This window comes from Gymnodraco acuticeps, unplaced genomic scaffold (assembly GCF_902827175.1).
Source record: "Gymnodraco acuticeps unplaced genomic scaffold, fGymAcu1.1, whole genome shotgun sequence".
NCBI classification, from domain to species: domain Eukaryota; kingdom Metazoa; phylum Chordata; class Actinopteri; order Perciformes; family Bathydraconidae; genus Gymnodraco; species Gymnodraco acuticeps.
In genome coordinates, this window is record NW_022992158.1 from 15,831 (window position 1) to 36,996 (window position 21,166).

At 41.8% G+C, this 21,166-nt stretch overlaps 1 protein-coding gene across 1 annotated transcript; it reads left to right on the forward strand.

The window, feature by feature from the left end:
- The first annotated feature begins 3,216 nt into the window (after window positions 1–3,216).
- Window positions 3,217–16,834, forward strand: LOC117538617 (zinc finger E-box-binding homeobox 1-like). Its single transcript, XM_034204479.1, has 6 exons — window positions 3,217–3,233; window positions 4,291–4,493; window positions 6,285–6,396; window positions 6,669–8,446; window positions 9,043–9,217; window positions 13,594–16,834. Exons 2-6 carry the CDS (start codon window positions 4,464–4,466, stop codon window positions 14,316–14,318), a joined length of 2,820 nt encoding a protein of 939 aa, XP_034060370.1. The 5' UTR covers window positions 3,217–3,233; window positions 4,291–4,463; the 3' UTR covers window positions 14,319–16,834.
- Window positions 16,835–21,166: the final 4,332 nt, after the last annotated feature.

A 21,166-nucleotide genomic window follows, 5' to 3' on the forward strand; every position in this document is an offset into this window, starting at 1 on the left:
CACCATGGACTCACAGTGACAGGTTCTGGCAAGGTATAAGAGTGCGGTGCTCTGTGTGTGTGTGTGTGTGTGTGTGTGTGTGTGTGTGTGTGTGTGTGTGTGTGTGTGTGTGTGTGTGTGTGTGTGTGTGTGTGTGTGTGTGTGTGTGTGTGTGTGTGTGTGTGTGTGTGTGTGTGTGTGTGTGTGTGTGTGTGTGTGTGTGTGTGTGTGTGTGTGTGTGTGTGTGTGTTTGTGTGGGTGGGTGTGAGCCTTTCCGTGCAAATGTGTCCCATTGAGTGTGTATGTGAGTGAGTGCACCACATGATTTCCTGTTTTCATTCCAGTCTGATATCCCACATGTGTGTCCTGGACGTCATTACTGTGCAGCTTTTTGTGAGGCATTAAGTGTAATTGTAGAGTGTGGTGGGAAAATATGCAAAAGGGGGTATCAGAGTGAGGAGGGGGCCGGGGTTGATGGAGGGAAATGAAGCAAGTAAAGGAGGGAGGTGAGGGGCAACAACTAAGGAAAGGCAATGGAAGGGATTTAAATGAACGTGCGCAGACAAATGAAGAAGTTACAAGAGAAAAGTAGGAAAGAGTGAGAAGTTTGCAAGATGGAGGACAACAACATAAAGGGGGCAGTCAGGTAACAAGATCCAGAGCAAACCTAAATCATTTTCGAATTGTCAGTCCATACTAATGTACTCGGGTTGTTTTTTGTGAAGATATCTGTCCAAATGAAATGCCTTAACAATTGGAAAAGAGCTAAATCTCTTATTTCGTTACCCTAATTCTGATGGCAAACAACACAACGATTAATCACAGTTCAGACATACAAAGCGCAAGAAAGATAACCTCTGTTTGTGTGAAAAATCATGGAGAGATTTCTCAAGGGAACAACGGTTCGCTGTTCCAGCTTTTCAATATTAAATATTTGCTTTTTTTGTTTTGTGAGATTGTGAACTAAATATCAGTGGACTATTTTTCAGACAATACACAGCTCTGTGAAGTCGTCATTTGGTCTTCAGGATATTATTATTGGTCTTTAGGAAAGGCATTTATAATTAAACAAGTGGTTATAAGAGGAAGGGGGATGAGTAGGGAGAAAGAAGCATGGTGACAGTTAGATGAGTCTCTGAGGGGGGGGAGAGATTTGGAAAGCTTTTGGATGAGATCATGGGAAGTTTTGTGTCTTTAAAATAAAGCTTTACAGGGTTCGGCCTGGTCCCGCCTCTCCTTAACACACACACACACACACACACACACACACACACACACACACACACACACACAGCTGCACCTGTCCCTGTCCCTGACAAGGCTCAGCAGGAAGAGGCCTTTGCCTGCATTTAAATTGCTTGTTCTCCATGGCAACGCTGGTCGATGTTTAACCTCACTTCTTGTGCTTATTCATGTTTTCACACACAGAAAGTGAAGAAACGTCTCTACTAACTGCTGTTAAATATCATTAGCTAAAACAACAAGGCAACAGACGCCATCGACTACAAGTGGTGACGTTCTGATCCGACTGTAGGAGCTTTAGACTCATAAATAAAACTCCTCGTGTGACACGCTATACTGTGTGGATAAGGTACCGTTAGTTTTGTTGCTTTAATGAAGAGTCTCAATTCCAGTTGCAGCATAATACAATCCATTTGTTGTGTTTGTGTGCCTCGTAAAAGTAGAGTGAGTCCATATATTCTATTAATTGATCAGACAATCCTTGCAGTACTTACAAACACGTGCGCTTTGGTGATCAAAAACCATATGCCTTACCGGGGTTAAACATACTCAATCATGCGACATGACACAGCTTAAATACCTGTTCCTAGGTAACAGGACAGCGCCACCCTATGGCACACAGAGCAAATAACACACAGTTGAGACGGCTTAAACCCAAACATGACAAACCATGGTGAACCTAGCTCTTACACCAACAAATAATGAATACTTATACGGTACATTCAAAACAAGGTGCTGTGCATATACAAAGCAAACATAGCAAATGTAAGAAGTCAAACTAAAAGTATAATTTGAGGTATCGACTTTCCAAATGTACAAGGTATGGATTAACTATTCCTCCTCTTTTTTTCTTTCTGAAATTCTATTTGGAAAGAAAACTAAATAACTTCTAAGGTCTAGCTTTCTGCACATAACAGCTTCTACTTGAACAGAAGTTTGGGTATTTTTCCTTTAACCTAAGTAATATTGCACTCAAAAGGGTCAGGGGAGCAAGCTGTGACTTAAGTGGTTTATTTCTTGTGTGATTTTTCAAATGTTTGCACTTGATTTTGTACAGAAAGATACAGAGATACAGGATCAAGAGGAGACGTGAGCTCTGCGTCATTTAAAGTGATGCTCCTTTCAGCTTTCTCTCAGCATTCCTCATTCACAGGTTTTGGCCTCTTTTGGAGGTGTGAAGAGTTTTAAACATTTGGCCAATATCTAGCTATTGCTTGTTACTTGTCAGACGCTTTTATCCAAAGCGACTTACATTCTCAATACTGTGGGCAATCCTCACAGGAGCAATTTGGGGTGAAGTGTCTCAGGGACACAACGACATGCTGACTGCAGTGGGGTTTGAACCTGTGACACCCTGATCCCAACACCAAGGCTCTATCCACTGCGCCACACGCCTCCCTAGCTATCAACAGTTGTTTGTGATTCATCTATTTTTATTCCATCCTGTTCACTTCAGACATATTTCAGAAAATAGGGAGACACCAGGAATATTGAATAGGTCCTTCAGAGCCATTTGGTTAATTGTCAAATAAACAAAGAAATGTAACTTTTGGGGGAAAGGTGTGTTCTCCAGGCATTGATTTTGTAAAGAGTTTAAGAGAGGGTTTAAGAGAGGAACATGCTCATAACAAGACCCCGAGGCGCTCTCTAGTGGTTCTCCTGCAAAACAACATCACATTCAGCGGCTGATTCAGTCATCACTACAGAGGCAGTTTTGTAAATATCTACAGTACCAGATGGATGGAGACTTTTTGTCACCGGTCAAGAAGTCCTTCACCCTGCTCCAATGCATAAACCCTCAAACCTTGTTTTTACGTGTGTGTTTTTAGTGAAGGAGGAGTATGTGTCCGAAGAGGAGGAGGACGACGAGGAGGAAGAGGAGGAGGAGGAGGATGCTGAGAAGGACTCTCTAGTGGATGATATCCTCCAGCAGGGAGACACCCCCGTCATTTTTCCTGAAGCCCCCGAGGATGAGCAGAGCCCGGCAGAGACAGGAGGCGCCGATGAAAACGGTAACATTTAAAACAAACACATCTCTGCGTACTCACTCAGCTTCAAAGATCAGCAAAGTCCAGCTCCTGCACTCCACCACTAGTAGCTCATGCTACATTAGCAGCTTTTAAAGTTTAAGGCGACTAACGTTAGAGAATATCAAGACATAACATGAGGACACACAACTCGCCAATCACAACCTAAAATAGCTCCAGACTGTCAATAAATCATTCAATCAAATTGTATTTATATAGCCTAATATCACGAATTACACATTTGTCTCAGGGGGCTTTACACACATACGAGACCCCCTTTCCTTAGACCCTTGCATCATACAAGGAAAAACCCTCAAAGAAAACGGGTAAAAAATTGTAGAAATCTCGAGAGAGAAACAGAGGAAGGATCCCTTTCCCTATAAATTAAATAGATAATACATTTAACCTTTAATACTGACAACCTGTCAGGTGAGAGACGCTCAAACTCCGGGGAAGCCGAGTTAGTAACATGCATGTCGTCTGTTTCAAAAGGAACAGAAAGGTGGGACACAGCCACCCCTTAGAAACTGTTGGAAAAATACTGAATGTCCTCTTCCAATGTGAGAGTAACATGATAACAAAGGTATCCCAACTGTAGCTGTGAACATGACAGGATGTATGATGACCTAGAAGAGCATCAGGACTGTTTGAGGCATACGATAGCTATGTGATTAACATGATGATTCAGCCTCTATGGAGATAGACATATGACAAGCATGCTCATTTCTGACGTGGAGCTAATCTGAAGTAAACATTGAATACTGCTTTCTATTCCTCCATCTTGTGACTGTGTAACTCCCTCTCTTGGATATCAGCATGTGAAGGACACTGTTCAGGAACTAGCTGTACCAAATGCTCTGTATGTGATGACTACTTCCATTCTTGCAAGGATAATAAATACATGTATCCTGATATTGAAGCTCAAGCCGGTGACGAGTGATATTTTCAAATAAACTATCTAAAAAAACACTTTTGATGAAGCAAAGTGTAAGTCAGATAATTGATGGCAGAATTGAACCTCTCATTGTTGCCTCCCTCCCAGGCACCCCAGACTCCTTCTCCCAGTTGCACACTTGCCCCTACTGCTCGCGGGGCTACAAGCGCAACGCCTCGCTCAAGGAGCACATCAAGTATCGCCACGAGACCAGCGAGGACAACTACAGCTGCTCGCACTGCAGCTACACCTTCACCTACCGCTCGCAGCTGGAGAGGCACATGATCCACCACCGGGGCCCCAAGGATCAGGTAACATCGGAGAATTTTACTATATTTTTAATTATTTCTAATATTTGTTCATGTTATTTTTTATGTATGCACCATGACATCAAGTCAAATTCCTCGTACGTGTAAACCTACCTGGTAATAAACCTGTTTCTGATTCTGATAAACTGTGGGCTGTTGTAGGATGAGACAAACACAGGGTCAAATAATCCATAATAAAGCAGTGACCATTAACCTATTTTACGGAGTCTCAAATATAAAGAGAGTCTGGTTTTTAAGGCTGGAAAAATCTTACTATATAAGGTTCATTTGGTACCACTTTACAATAAGACTACCCTTATAAAGGATTCATAAAAGGTTTATAATTAGGTTATGAATTAGGTTGTAAACACTTTATTAATCATTAAGAACCATTTATAAACCAGTTCTAACATAGTTTTCATACATCAACACAGGCTCACTATTTGGCAAGATGACTAAGCCTTATATTGGCTACTTAGCGAGAATCAACACAGTGAACAACAGATACCAAGGATGCTGGCTGATGAAGAAGACAAAGTAAGCTAGGTAGCCAATATAAGGCTTAGCAGTACAGATGAATGTGGGCTCACTATTTGGCAAGATGACTAAGCCTTATATTGGCTACTTAGCTTACTTCGTCTTCTTCATCAGCCAGCATCCTTGGTATCTGTTGTTCATCGAGTTGATTCCCCCCCATCCATCTTGATGTTTCTTGGCATCTCTTTATGACCATTAATTTACGAGTTACTAACATTTATAGTTGCCAAAAGGGAGCCTTGTTGTAAAGTGTAAAACACATTAATGAGTTACTACCATTTCTAATAAGGCTTAGCAGTACAGATAAATGTGGGCTCACTATTTGGCAAGCAACCGGTCACAGCCCTGTTGATCTCGTGTCTTATTAAAAGCTTATTAATGATTTATAAAGTGTTCACAACCTAATTAATAAATGAATGACAAACTATTCGTAAATCGTTTATAAGGGTAGTCTTATTGTAAAGTGGTACCGTTTATTTTTCTCTGGAAATCTTATATTTTGGATTGTTTATTTATATTTCATTTTTTGTATTCAGATTACAAGTTTTTACTATTATATCTGCTTTACTTGGACCTTGTACTTTGAATTTACAATTCATATTCATGACTATTAGCTGTGTTTAAAGGGAGATTTGGTTTTGTAACTGCTGGTCACCTGACAAAATAATCTACGTTAAAATTATTATTTTGAGTATTGGTATTAACATTAAAGTACAGCTTCTCCATCTGCAAGTACAGTCAACAACTAAAATGTCAAATAGATTTTTATTGTTCGTGCAGTGTACCGCCAATATTTCACTGCTCTATATAAATATTCAATAGAAATATGAATAAAAAAATAAAAAAACAATGTCAAAAAGATAATCAATGTTCCTTTTAAACTGACATACAGTTAACATGAATAAAATCTAAAGGTCAAAGCTTTTACCACTCTCTTACATTTGATTCTTTACCCCCATGAATGCTCTTGCTAACAATAGACAAATTAAGACTCTTTCTATGTTACGGACACATCTGGTCACATAAAACTTCTTTACTGCTTTTTATATATATATGTGTATACATCCTTATAGTCCTCATAGTGTGAAGACATCAGTTTGTTTATATCCGTCACATGTTTATATTTATATCCTACTTAAATATCGCTGCTTGTTTTGCACTTCTGGTGAGATGCTAACTGCATTTCGTTGTCTTAGTACTATGTGCAACGACAATAAAGTTGAATTGAATCTAATATTGCAGCGCCACGTTTCCCAGTCGACAGGTGGAACAGGAGGAACAGGTGGAACCCGCAAGTTCAAGTGTACCGAATGTTCCAAGGCCTTCAAGTACAAGCACCACCTGAAGGAGCACCTGCGCATTCACAGCGGTGAGCTGCCACTCTCTCTACTTCACTTAAACGTCACCTATTGTGCAAAATCCACTTTTCCATGTCTTTTATACATACATATGTCCCCCAATATGTGTTAAGAGATTGGGAAAGTTTCAGGAAAGAAGACCCCCTCTCTTTTTGTCCTGATCCATCTATATAAAAATATCTGAAAATGAGCTGATCAGCTTTGGCCATTTTGTGAATCAAACACATTTTAGTTTTGATAGAACACACTTTTTAAACAAAGATTCTCTGTCTGCCCCTGTTAGGTGAGAAACCTTATGAATGCTCCAACTGCAAGAAGCGATTCTCCCACTCAGGCTCCTACAGCTCCCACATCAGCAGTAAGAAGTGTGTAGGTGCAGCACCCCCCAATGGCGTCGCTCGGACCTCGATCAAATCCCCCCCACCCACCACCCAGACAACACCCATCGTAATTGCTCCAGCGCGCAACATTCTTAAAGAGAAGACTGAAAGCAAACCCCTCCAGGAGCAGCTGCCCATCACCCAGATCAAATCTGAACCTGTGGAGTACGAGTGCAAGCCTGTGACGGCGGCAACGGCAACTTCAGTCGCTGCCAACGGGGGGCCGGAGCAGCCGGCTCTAGTTACTACCCTGCCCCCGGGGGTGGCTATGGTCGTACCCACAGTCGGCCTCATGTCGCCCATCAGCATCAATCTGAACGACTTGCAGAATGTGCTCAAAGTGGCGATGGACGGGAACGTGCTCAGGCAGGTGCTGGGGACAGCTAACGGGCTGGTGACGCAGGGGAAGCATGGAATTGTACTCCAGCAGCCCCAGCATCAGATCATCAGTCTGCCGGCCTTTGTGGATCATGACGGCACCACGAAGATCATCATCAACTACAGCATCAGCCCTGCAGCCGCCACCACTGCCACTACCCAGCCTGCATCGCTTTTTGCCAAAACCAATCCTGCTCTCCTTCCCACTATCATCACTGCTGCAGCCCCCACTCCCACCAGGACAGATAGGCCTTCAACCCCAGAGGTGACCGACCTCTCCATTGTTAAAAGAGAGCCAGAATCAGTGGCCATCACAGACATGGAGACAGAGGCAGTCAAACAGACAGAAATTACATCAGCGATCCGATCAAATCAAAGGCCAAAAGTCAGCAGCATCAGTACATGTTTACTCTGCGATGACTGTCCCGACAACCTGGAGGCGTTACACCTCCTTCAGCACCGTAAAGCAGCCAATGGAGAGGCTGTTGACTCGGCTGCTTTGGACCCCTCGTTCGCTGCTCTGCTGAGCGAGGCGGGGGTCACGCTTGAGGAGCCGCCTGTGGACGATCTCCTCTCACTCCTCAAGACGTACTTCGCCTCCGATGCCAACCCCAGCGACAAGGAGCTGACAAAGATCTCAGAGTCTGTCCGTATTCCCATTGATGTGGTCAGAAAGTGGTTTGTAAAGATGAACTTTGGGAAAAATGCGTGCAAATATGGAAATAAAACCACAGCAGTTTCAACAAAGACACAAACCATGAATTCGATCTCAGAGGACCAGAATGGAGAGGCAGAGAACGACAGCTCCAAAGAAACATCCAACCAAGCCTCATCACAATCTGGCAACTCTTCTCCATCAGACTCTTCACCACTAAGCCTCAACACCGGGGACCTCGTCATCGTTAAGAGCGAGCCAGAAGACCCAGAAGACCCAGATGCCCCGGACTCCCAGGCCGAGCCGCTCGACCTCTCCCTCCCTAAACATATCGCAGCATTAGAAACGAGCGGGACTCCTGTCAAGCTGCAGGAACATCCTCTGAACCTGACCTGCCTGAGGAAGGAGCAGCTAGAGGGGCGGACCATCTACATCACCACGCCTCAGAGTGGAGGATCTGTCAACGTCATCACTGCCGCACAGCTGCCCACATTAGTAGCCATCGCCAGTCAGGGCACGATGGGCTGTCTCAGCGCCATCAACACCACCACAAAACGCACCATCCTCATCCCACAACTCACCTACACCTACGCCACTACGGCCGGCAACGCCACTGGAGCCAAGACTGTCGTGCTCAACGGCCATAAGGTTGGTAGTGTTAAGATAAGATGAAATATGATTGACCTTTATTAACCCCCGTGGGGAAATTCAGTAGTTTAACAGTAACAGGGTAAGAATGAAAATCAGGACAGCACAGATTCACACAGATTAATACAATCAAAGATAAAATGAAAGATAAAAATACAATTATAAAATAACTATAAAATAAGAAATTAATTATATTAAAATTAACATTGGGTCATATATTAGATATATTTACATGTATGTGTGAAAACAAACATTATTATTAAACATTATGTGTTGTATCTGTACCACTACCACTAATCTGACCACAGATCAGCTCTGCAAAGACAACTTAGTCGTAGAAAAGCCTTAACATTCACAGTCATGACCTACCAGAGAATCCATTTAAACAGGGATCCTAATTTGCTCCTGTGGGTATTGTTCACAGTTTTCTCTGTTACATGTCTGATATGTGTAATATGTAATGCGCTCTAATAAATGCAATTAATTATTATTATTATTAAGTCTAAACTAATTATGGTCACTTTAACTTTATGCCCCTACACATGGCGATTGATAACGTGACCACACTGATAAATGTAATTTTCTTCCATACACAGCTGGAAAAGAAAGTGGACAGCGGGTCGGACGGCGTCTCCACAGTGGAGGAGCAGAATGACTCCGATTCACTGATGAAGAAGCGACGGCTGGAAAACGGCTTCTACCCATGTGACCTTTGCTCCAAAGTCTTCCAGAAGGGCAGCTCCCTGCTCAGGCACAAATATGAACACACAGGTACAGTGGGGAAAAAAAGTATTTAGTCAGCCACCAATTGTGCAAGTTCTCCCACTTAAAAAGATGAGAGAGGCCTGTAATTTTCATCCTAGGTATACCTCAACTATGAGAGACAGAATGAGAAGAAAAAAATCCAGAAAATCACATTGTCTGATCTATAAAGAATTTATTTGCAAATTATGATGGAAAATAAGTATTTGGTCAATAACAAAAGTTCATCTCAATACAAGGTTTTCACACACTGTTGCTGGTATTTTGGCCCATTCCTCCATGCAGATCTCCTCTAGAGCAGTGATGTTTTGGGGCTGTCGCTGGGCAACACGGACTTTCAACTCCCTCCAAAGATTTTCTATGGGGTTGAGATCTGGAGACTGGCTAGGCCTTGAAATGCTTCTTATGAAGCCACTCCTTCGTTGCCCGGGCGGTGTGTTTGGGATCATTGTCATGCTGAAAGACCCAGCCACGTTTCATCTTCAATGCCCTTGCTGATGGAAGCAGGTTGTCACTCAAAATCTCACGATACATGGCCCCATTCATTCTTTCCTTTACACGGATCAGTCGTCCTGGTCCCTTTGCAGAAAAACAGCCCCAAAGCATGATGTTTCCACCCCCATGTTTCACAGTAGGTATGGTGTTCTTTGGATGCAACTCAGCATTCTTTCTCCTCCAAACACGTCTAGTTGAGTTTTTACCAAAAAGTTCTATTTTGGTTTCATCTGACCATATGACATTCTCCCAATCCTCTTCTGGATCATCTAAATGCTCTCTAGCAAACTTCAGACGGGCCTGGACATGTACTGGCTTAAGCAGGGGGACACGTCTGGCACTGCAGGATTTGAGTCCCTGGCGGCATAGTGTGTTACTGATGGTAGCCTTTGTTACTTTGGTCCCAGCTCTCTGCAGGTCATTGACGGTCCCCCCGTGTGGTTCTGGGATTTTTGCTCACCGTTCTTGTGATCATTTTGACCCCACGGGGTGAGATCTTGCGTGGAGCCCCAGATCGAGGGAGATTATCAGTGGTCTTGTATGTCTTCCATTTTCTAATAATTGTTCCCACAGTTGATTTCTTCACACCAAGCTGCTTACCTATTGCAGATTCAGTCTTCCCAGCCTGGTGCAGGTCTACAATTTTGTTTCTGGTGTCCTTTGACAGCTCTTTGGTCTTGGCCATAGTGGAGTTTGGAGTGTGACTGTTTGAGGTTGTGGACAGGTGTCTTTTATACTGATAACGAGTTCAAACCGGTGCCATTAATACAGTTAACGAGTGGAGGACAGAGGAGGCTCTTAAAGAAGAAGTTACAGGTCTGTGAGAGCCAGAAATCTTGTTTGTTTGTAGGTGACCAAATACTTATTTTACCGAGGAATTTACCAATGAATTCATTAAAAATCCTACAATGTGATTTCCTGGATTATTTCCCCCCATTCTGTCTCTCATAGTTGAAGTGTACCTAGGATGAAAATTACAGGCCTCTCATCTTTTTAAGTGGGAGAACTTGCACAATTGGTGGCTGACTAAATACTGTTTTGCCCCACTGTATGTCTTAACATTGAAAGTTGGCTCACACATGGTCACTAAATATACTCAAATGTTAAGATTACGAGATTCAGGGTGGGACAGACAATCAAAAGGAGGTAAAGTGATTTCAAACAATGGGTCAGAGTACAGGAGAGTAGCAGGGAACATCAGGCTGAAGGTATCGGAGCTGAACACGGACAAAGTAAGAAACATCAGGCTGAATCATAGCAGCTGGTAGCGGCTGGGAAGCAGACTGGAGGCGAGCAGATGCCAGGCTCTGAAACTCAAGGGGAATTGTCCGGAGTTAAGGCTGACTGCTGAAGGATTGAAGCTAGCTGACAATGATATAGACCAGCGGTTCCCAGCCTGTGGGAGGCATTGCAAGTGGGCCGCCAAATAATTTGCAAAACATTAGGATTTGTGTGGAAACATTTTCATTATTAAGTTTTTTAATTTTATTCGAACCTCCTTTGCTTTCTCTTTCTTGATCCTCCTTAGCAAAGGTCATTACAGTCCTTGACGGCGGTCTCTACTACTGGATTAACAACGTGTCACATGTTCTGAATTGACCAATCAGAACTTTATTTAGCCTCCATGTTGTTTATGGTTGAATGCGGGACGCGAAAAATGTTTAGATTCTTTAGTGGGCCCTGAGTTTAAAAAGGTTGGGAACCGCTGATATAGACACTAACTTACTAGTTCGACTAAGTCTAGTTTCATTTATTCGTTTTCTGTTTTCCTTTTTAGCCCAAAGATATTTCTAGTTCTCAAACCTGTGACTTTACATTTTACATCATCTCTCATTAGATGGTATACTTTTTATGAGACAGCTGGCCTGTAAATATAGCAGCTCAGAAGGATCCTCAGTATTTATCAAGATGAGACCCTTGAGGTGAATTAACCCGATCCCTCAAGCTCCAACTACACTCACATTGGAATGTGTTTTTTATTAAAGTCTGTGAACAGTTATCTGTGCGCCTCACTACTGTGCATAGGTGTTGGTTCAGGCATGACGTCGTCCACATAAACACAAACCACAGACAACTTCACACGCCCTGTCTAACAAACTGTTCTTAAGGGCATTGTTTTACTGACTGACTTACTGTGCCAGCTTTCATTTAAAGAATGAAAAACACTCTTGTTTACCTGCATCCTGAAGAACTTAACACTCCTTTGTCAACTTAGCAAAGATGGAGAATGGTTCTTTAACCAGCATGACTCTTATCTTTATGTAAAATTGTGAATTATTTCAGGCTTATTTACCATAAAGCAGTGGCTCCAAAATATTCTGGTTTGAATGCTCTTAAAACTTGACCCCTTGTCATCTGTTAAAAATTGAGGCGGCATCTCTCTGCAGTGTTTCCCCTAGGTTTACTGCTTTGGGGGGGTGCTGCCAGGGCGGGGTAGGGCGGTCTGATGGTGGCGATCCGTGCAGGGTGGGGGGGAGAAAGTTACTTTGGTTTGAGAAGTGGGGGGGGACACACAACTGGGTTTCTGTGGGCCCTCCGCAATGGAAATAGTTCTCGATTTGAATCCCTTTTCTTGCCTTTCTAACAAAGTATTTGTTAGGACTATGGTGCAATCCAAGAAAATGTGTAGTGTATAATGCTTGGCAAACTTATCTAATATCCTCTCCATGTGAGCCTGCTTTATTTGGTGGACCTCACATCCTCTAGGGCAGTGGTTCCCAACCTGGGGGGCGCGCACCCCTTGGGGGGGCGCGCACCCCTTGGGGGGGCGCCAAAGATCGCAGGGGGGGGGGCGCCAGGCCTCAGATGATTTGAGGCCAAATATCATATTTAGACTTTTTTTTTTTTACTTTTTTTTTTGGTACATATAATTGTAAGGCAATACATGATTGTCACTAAAAGCCTTGTCTCTTCATTAAAATAAAATATAAAAAATAATTGATTCATTAATTTTAATAAAAATTCAAGTTAGTATTAAAGGCATAAAAAGACAGAAATGTATAATTCTTTCTTTAATATAAATGTTTCTTCTCCCTGTAAAGTGTCCAAACCAGGCTTGTCTGGATAAGCGCATTTTAAAAAAATAGTCATTGACCATGCCGGTTTCAGTTGGATTATTTGTTACAGTTGCTCTGATCAGATCGGTCTCCTCCATTTTGTAGATTATTTACGACTTTTGAATCCACATAAACACATCGGCAAAATCCGGCTTACTTTGAACATGTGTTTTAAACAGTTTAATCCCTTTGTGAATTGTTTCCACTGCCATTGTTTCCCGTCCTTTAATTTCTTCATACAGCGGGAATCCAAATTAATTAATCCTGAGTCCAATAACCATCAAAGTCAATCCAAAAGTGCTCCTTAATTACGCTTTCATCCTCCTTTAACAATATACTTCACATTCATCCAGTTTGTGACAGTAGTTGTAGCATTTTCAGACTTTTAAACTTTAATTACCGCTGTTGTGCAACTTCCAACAGGAGTCATATCAATCTGGTGCATTTTGAGCACACGTTAAGAGATTTATGGATACAGCTCAGTGGCATTGGGATATATATTTTTTAAATCCTCTGGAGCAGAGAGAGGAGCTGTGGATTATTGTTATTGATTCATGCATCAGTGTTTCTTAGGGTCAAAAACACTAAACTCACAACTTTAAATGAAAGCGTTTAGTTTATTTAATAAAAGAGCACATTTTCAATGTGAAGAGTGAAAGTAGATATAGATTAGTTGCAATTTGGTGCTATATAATTGGCTCCGTTGGTGGTAGGGGAAACACTGCTCTGTATATATGCCATAAATCACTTTACAGTGACTTTAATCTGACTAGTCTGTGTTATATTGCAGGCATAGGCAGTTTGAGTCTGACTCTTTTTTTCTATCATCTGCAGGAAAACGGCCCCATGAGTGCAACATCTGCGAGAAGGCCTTCAAACACAAACACCACCTGATCGAACACTCGAGGCTGCACTCCGGGGAAAAACCCTATCAGTGCGACAAGTGCGGGAAGCGTTTCTCTCACTCCGGATCGTACTCCCAGCACATGAACCACCGCTACTCCTACTGCAAGAAGGACGGTCCAGACACTGGCGCCGGCGCGGGGCCACGTAGTGTTCAGTCGGAGCTCGGCAGCCCCGGCACCGGACTGCAATCGGACAGCCGGACCACGACCCCGCCCTCCCAACTGGACTCAGACGAGAGGGAGAGCGAGGAAGAGGAGGACGACGACGATGAAGCCATCTGTATGGACGACATCCGGGTCGTGCAGGTGGATGACGGCGAGTGCGAGATCTACGAGGGTAACTTTGACGATACCGACGACGAGGAGGAGGAGGAGGAAGAGGGAGAGGAGATTGTGGAGGGAGACATGACAGAAGAGGAAGAGGCGGAAGGAGAGAAGACGGGCAAGGAGCTTGCGTGTGATGTGATGGAGATCGAGGTCGGGGACCATCACATGGACGACGAAGAGATGGAGGAAACAACCGAAGAAAAGGAGGAAGCAGCAAGTGAGGATATAGAGGAAAGTGCCGACTGTGAAGCAAATACGGACAAAAGCGTCAGGGAGGGGTCAGAGAGCGCCGAACCCGCAGATGAAGTGGTGACAGACGCCAAATAAAGGAGAGAGAAATGTCTTGGGGACAGCTCGAATGCCTCGGTTACTGAAGTCGAGTTATCTAAGACAAAACCGCAGAAAAATCCACAAAGTCACGGCGGTTGCCTGATCTTAACGGTCCACTACTGTGTACAAAAACCCAGGTGTGCCTGAACTTGAAAAAAGTAAAACAGTGACTTTTTTTTTCTTGTGGAAATGAAATATCAGTGTTAAAAATTGTTTATAGAAGTACAGATTTGAAACTCACCCTTCAACTTGTTAGACGTGTTGCTGAACATCCCAGGTTGTTTTATTGTTTGTTTGTTTTTCATTTGGTCAGTGTTACTAATCTTGTTTTTCTTTGAAAACATTTTAACCTGTAAAGATGAGAAAGATTTCTATACCTTTTTATTGCCAATGAAGTTTCCTAAAATCAGTATTTTATTGAGTTCTACGAACAAAAACCTCTGCACTACAGTATTCCTGGTTTACCTACGGATACATGCCTCATGCATTGTATGCCCTTCAGTGTTATATACGTACACTAGCTAGCGAGATGTTGTTTGTGTTAGTGTTAGTCTTTGCTAGCTAGCATTACTTTTGTTTTCAGTTTGACTGTTAGCCTTAAGGAAAACAAAGTATTATTGGGGAGGGTTGTGGGCGGGATGGGGAGTCTGGGAGCAGAAGGTGGCTTCCGTATGCCATAACCAAATGTTTCCTATCAGGGAAGGTGGAGTCACGACCTTAAAGCCAGCATCAGGCGCTCATGTTTAGCAACCCGGCGCAGCCTGAAATGGGTGGAGTCTCCAGGTGAAGATTGAAAGGCAGCCTCCACCTCGATTGGCTCAGCTGTGGTTCTAAAAACACATGCGCCCACTCTTACAGAGCTTCTCCTTATTTCTGAGTCAGTGTTTCAGTGTTACTAGCTTATATATGAATTCATACTGTATGTGAAGGAACAGGGCTGTTCCCTGCTCCACCCCAATGCCTCCAGCCTTATGCAAGACCTGTGTGCTGTTAAAAGTGCCATTGAACAGTGTTATCATTTTCTTTCCTCACACATGTAGCCAGTATTATGTCCCTCTGTTACTTACACAAGACCCATATTGACTAATGTTTGGCGACTTGCACAGAACAGCTGATTTGTCACAATTGCTAAAATATACTTCCTTGTGAAATTAATTGAAATATTTTAGGGACTTAAGGAGAATTGTGGATGACACATGAAAACTTGGAAACAGTATTAGGGTTTTAACTAACTTCAAGTGACATTTATATTGGATTTATTAACACGTTATTTTTCATAAAGTTACAGAAAATAGTTTAAAGAGCCCAAGATGCAGTCTTCAGATGTCTTGTTTTTGCCGGAAAGTAATGTTAACATTTAAATATATTAACTTTACAGTTATATAAAACGACAAAAGCAGCAAATCATCACATAGGACAAGCTGGATATCAATCGATGAGTTTACTAAAATCTTATAATATGTGGAAAAGTTTGAGAAATACAGTCCAGACTGAGCTAACCTGTGGATATAAAATACCTTGTAAATTTGATATAATCAGTTGATGTTTAAAGCTTTTTTTTTAAAGAATATGTTAGACTTATGTCACAAGTCAGTTTAAATATGTTTACATAAATATACAAAACCATTAGTGATTAAAATGAAGGATTTTTAAATTCAGCCAAACGTGTGCACTTGTTAAAATAAGAAGGAAGAGTTATGGCAAGCTGTCCCGCACTTCAGGTAACAAACGTTAGTGAATGTGGCCTATGACAAAAAGTGTTTTCAGTTGCTTTTACCGAACAGTGTTTATAATATGTGTCTGTTTTAATTTCTTTGTTTTTTCATGTGTGTCCTCTGTATGTTTTTTTTTTTTTTTTCAACAATGGCAGTATTAGAACCCTTTTCACAGATAAAAAAAAATGTACCCGTTTAGTTTTTAGAAAACCTTTTTATATTTATGTGTCTTATTTTTATATTTTCTTTTATGGTTATTTATTACACATTGTAGTGTACATTACTGTAGTTTGAATTGATACAATAATATATTTTAGTATGAAAAACAATCTCAAGACAAACAAAAAAAAAAAGCCCACAATGTGGTTCTGGGAGCTGAAGTTTGTTCTAACAAAAAACAAAAAAACATGAGAAAACTTGTATTCTGTAAACATGACTTCTGTTTTAAGCTTAAGAAAAAAGACAGGAATGAAATGAGAAATAGAAACTGTTGTGCATCCGCGCTTTGCGTCGTTCTGAAGCTACTGAATTCTGAACTCTGTGATTTTAAAAGCATGAGTAGTTGCCGTTTTAATGAAGGATCTTGTTATGAAGCCTCCCTTTTTATTTCGAAAGCCAAATTAAGATTGTCCCGCCACAATGTTTTTCTGTTCTGTGCCAACTTGTTCCATTGTACTGTCGAAGGCTGCATACCGTTTGTTCTCACCCTTTGTAAATCCACTGTCTTTTTTGTATTGTTTATATTTTAGTTTTGCTCCATTTTTATGACTCCCCATCACAATAAAATATAAGAAAGTATTTCCGAGTTACTTCTTTCCCTTTGTACTTGGTATTTAAGCAATTTTCCACAAGGCTGCGATGTTATATTTAAGGAAGGACGGACATGTGATAACAAGCAGTTACTCATTATTGGGAGTCGGGAGGGCTGATAATTTATTCCGGCAAATTACCCAGACCTACTAATTGACCGAACAGAAGTTATTGAGTCTATGTAAGTTTACTGCTTGGCTCAGATCCACCAACGTCAGCAAAATCTCACCTCTATTAACTCCTGGAGAACCAGGCTCAATTAACTGCTGTTTCAATTCAGACGACCCGCTAAATCTGTTTAAGCGATCCCGAAGGATTTTGATATCAGTAATGAGGTGTGGCCCTACCTAAGTGTGAGTGTGGCAGGGTGCAATCTTACCTTTTAAGCAGGAGAGGAGAGCGCAGATGTCTTTTAAGTTGTCCCAATCCAAAAGGTGGGATCAGTTTATTTGAAGAAAAATTGGTCCACACTTATACAGGGTTTCTACCTTCTCTTGTTACAACATGACACTCCTACAAAACATATCATGCTGTGGTCATGTTCTAATATGAAACCTCAATTCACAGTTTTATATTTATTACACTAAATTGTAACTTCAACTGCCCAATTCAGTTGTGACATTTAAAATCGTCCGACAGAATTTAGAGACATCCCTCATAAATGACCGGTGATAATAAAAAGCACATTCAAACTCATTCAACAAATCAATTCACATCAATTCCCGCATGAATTCGGAGGAATTTCCTCACAGGTGGCAGGGTGCTAAACTTTCAAATCCACACCAATTCATTCCGCATTCAACAAATCATTTCGTATACACATCTAGTCCCGCATGAATTCGGAGGACCTTTCCTCACAGGTGGCAGGGTGCTAAACTTTCAACACACATCAATTCATTCCGCATTCAACAAAAGAAATTCAAGCGATATTTACCAAGGTTGAGAGAACCTTACCGAGGCAAACCCCAGCTCTCCAGGGAGAGAGCATACCAGGGGACCCCCCCCCCCCACCACCACCTCCATACCCATATTTGTGGAAATTGGGCATGGCCTCTGATGTACAGGACTGGACTTGTCCAGACATATTCTATGGCTATGGCATAAGACACGCCTTTTTGGGGACTCAGTCTTTCTCCAAAAAGAAACGGTCTCCTCTCTCTTATCAGACACCCATAAACCATTAATAAGCCTTACACACTCAACGTAACAAACCACTTGTGTTTTGTTTATACTGTAAATATAGAAAATCATAAAATATGAAGCATTTTCATAGTGGGTTATACAAGAATAGAATTGATTATATTTGATTATAACTAACTTTCGTTTTAAGTATTCAACCTAATATGGAGATCTCAACATATCCTTGGAAATCAGACATAAACTACTTAATTTTTTATGTCAATTTTGAGCACGTTGGCCGTTATTCCCCGGGTGTCTCATGCAGCAACACTGACACCAGGTCAGTGGCCGGCATCAAACAGAAAGTTGACCTCAAAAAGCAAGAGGTAAGAGAAATTACATATGCTTCAGCCTGAATATATACAATTTATTTTTTGAATACAATTAATTAAACCAGTATTAGATCATGGTTGTGAAGTGGTTGGACCAGCAGCAAATGTATCTGAAAAAGTTAGACAATGTATCTATATCTGTCTGTCTGTCTGTCTCTAAAGCCCTCCATTTATATATTTGAGCTCTAAAATGAGCCCATTATATGTTATTGAGAAATGACCCGAGGAATGCTTTTGTTAAAGGTCCCATGTCTTGGCCATTTCTACTCATCATAATTCCATTGTTGAGGTCTACTAGAATAGATTTATATTGTGCAATTTTCCAAAATCACATTGGTTTCTCATACAGCATCTCTGTATAGTATGTGTATTCACCAGGTATTCACTCTCTGTCCTAAACGGCTTGTTGGAACTCCTGCCCCCATCCCTGTGAGCCCAGTGTGCTCTGATTCTGGCTCCCCTCCACTGGCTTCCTGTCCATTTTAGAGTTCATTTTAAGATGTTATTGTTTGTTTTAAATCGCTTAATGGGCTGACCCCTCAGTACACCTCAGACCTTCTACAGGTGTACACTCCCTCAAGGGCTTTGAGGTCGGCTGATCAGCTGCTGCTGGTAGTCCCAAAAACTAGGAAAAAGACCAGGGGAGACCGAGCCTTCTCAGCGGTAGCCCCTCGGCTCTGGAACTACCTGCCCCCCCATGTCAAATTGTCGCCCACCCTTCAAACGTTTAAGTCCCGCCTGAAGACCCACCTCTTTTCCCTCGCTTTCGAGTCAGTTTGAGCTATGTTTTATCGATTGTTATGCTTTTATTTGTCTGTCCATAGCCCTTATGTGCCTTTTTATCTATTCTTATGTATGCCTTTTTATCTATTCTTATGTGTGCCTTTTATCTTTTATAGTAATATTATATTTTATTATAATGTTATGTCTGCTGTGAAGAACTTCGGTAAAACCCTCTGTTTGAATATGTGCTATATAAATAAAGTGGATTGGATTGGATTGGATTGATTGGTCGGGACGTTGCGAGGCTCGCTACTGCTACAGGGTTCCGGGTCGGCGATACAGCGAAACTCATGAGCACACACAAACACTCACAGCCGAAGTAAAAACAATAAGTGTGGCTTGATATTGAGTAAGTATTGAGTAATAAATAACATTTGGACTACCTATGCTGTAAAATGTATTATCTCTTCAATCTACACACGGCATCTATTGCATGTCTGTCCGTCCTGGGAGAGGGATCCCTCCTCTGTTGCTCTCCCTGAGGTTTCTCCCATTTTTTCCCTTTAAACTGTGGGTTTTTCTCCGGAAGTTTGTCCTTGTACGATGTGAGGGTCTAAGGACAGAGGGTGTGGTTTTTTCTCATACTGATATTCTGAACAATCTGTGCTATTGTATTAGCTGTAAAGTGTCTCTACTGTAGGCTATTTTTATTATATGTACAGCACTTTGGCTCAACCAAAAAACGTTTATAAATGTGCTATATATATAAAACTTGATTTGATTTGATAAAGAAAAGGTTTATAACGCTGTGAGAATGGGTCTTCGGAGAGCATTTCTCCGAGATCCCAACTCGTCTATTACCAGCGTTCAGGGAGCTCTATGCAAGTCAATGGGGACTCCCTGTTAGTTCGCCAAGGGATCCTGATGTGTGAGGTGCTCCGCAAAAATCAACAAAAATTACCGGATTGGTCCATTTGGGCCAATCCGGTCATTTTTGTTGATTTGGGTATTCACACATCAGAGAACCCAGGAAGCAAACAATGGAAAATGAGAAATCTCCAACGAGGCGTTCTGGGGCAGCATAGACAGGTCTTTTCTGTGTTAGAGTTTGTAGAGTTATATTTGTATTTATTCATGTTAGCAAACTATGGATAAGCTTAAAATGAGAATAATTTGGGTAAAACTGTGAGCTGCATTTGGGGCCTGTTGACATGTGTTTTTGAGGACAAAGGAAGATGGGGGAAGGTGAGAGCATGTCCTGATTTGCATTCAACTTAGAACGAGCTACCGTGTTTGTGATATTAAGAGAGGTCCCTTGGGTTTCTCTGGTGCTTATCAATAGTAGCAGTTAAGTGAATACTGTTCAAACAATACCTGTGTTTGTGTTTTATATTGATTTCTCTGTTTTATCCTTTCATAAATGTAAGGACTACAAATGGCTATAAACATTCTGGGCTGGTTGGAGTAAACAGGGTTTTATGGCTCTGTGGGGGAGGTGTAGGTATGCAGGCCTTGAGACCTTTTGTTGGAAAGTGAGCCTGTTTGGTTTCCTGCTGCGTTTCCTGCTGCGTTGCGTCTCCCAATGAGATGACCTGAAAAGATGACCAGCTGACCTAACACCAAACCCCTCCTTCTTACTCTGGTATATATCCGGTGGATCCCTGGCGTTCGGCCTCTTCTTCACATGCTGCCCTCGGGTGAAAGTAGCTCTGCAGTATGCGGACCAGAGCAGGAGTAAGCCGGCATTACTCCTTAAGCATTGCAATATAACTGTAATATATCATGTTGTATTGTAATGATTGTATTGCATTGTCATATTGCCATTAAAGTAGATTATTGTTAACGGTTACTTTGTAGATATGGATTCCTTCCTGTATTATAACCAGCTTCATAGGAACGCGCGGAGATTTGAAAAGCGGACCAGTTATCCCTCCAAATCTCCAACAAGTTGTACTCGCGACAGGGTGTACTTTAAGGGTTTGTGACTCTGCAGACCGTTTACATGCATAAAAACCTTCATAACACCAGGTAATAACCGGAAAAGCATGACATGGGCCCTTTAAGGAGTAAGAGACTGACCCTAAGC

Coding starts and splice junctions, on each gene's coding strand:
- LOC117538617 (XM_034204479.1), top strand. CDS start 4,464: ATGATCCACCACCGGGGCCCCAAGGATCAG. Junction 4,494..6,284: donor ACCGGGGCCCCAAGGATCAG/GTAACATCGGAG, acceptor CACGTTTCCCAG/TCGACAGGTGGAACAGGAGG. Junction 6,397..6,668: donor GCACCTGCGCATTCACAGCG/GTGAGCTGCCAC, acceptor TGCCCCTGTTAG/GTGAGAAACCTTATGAATGC.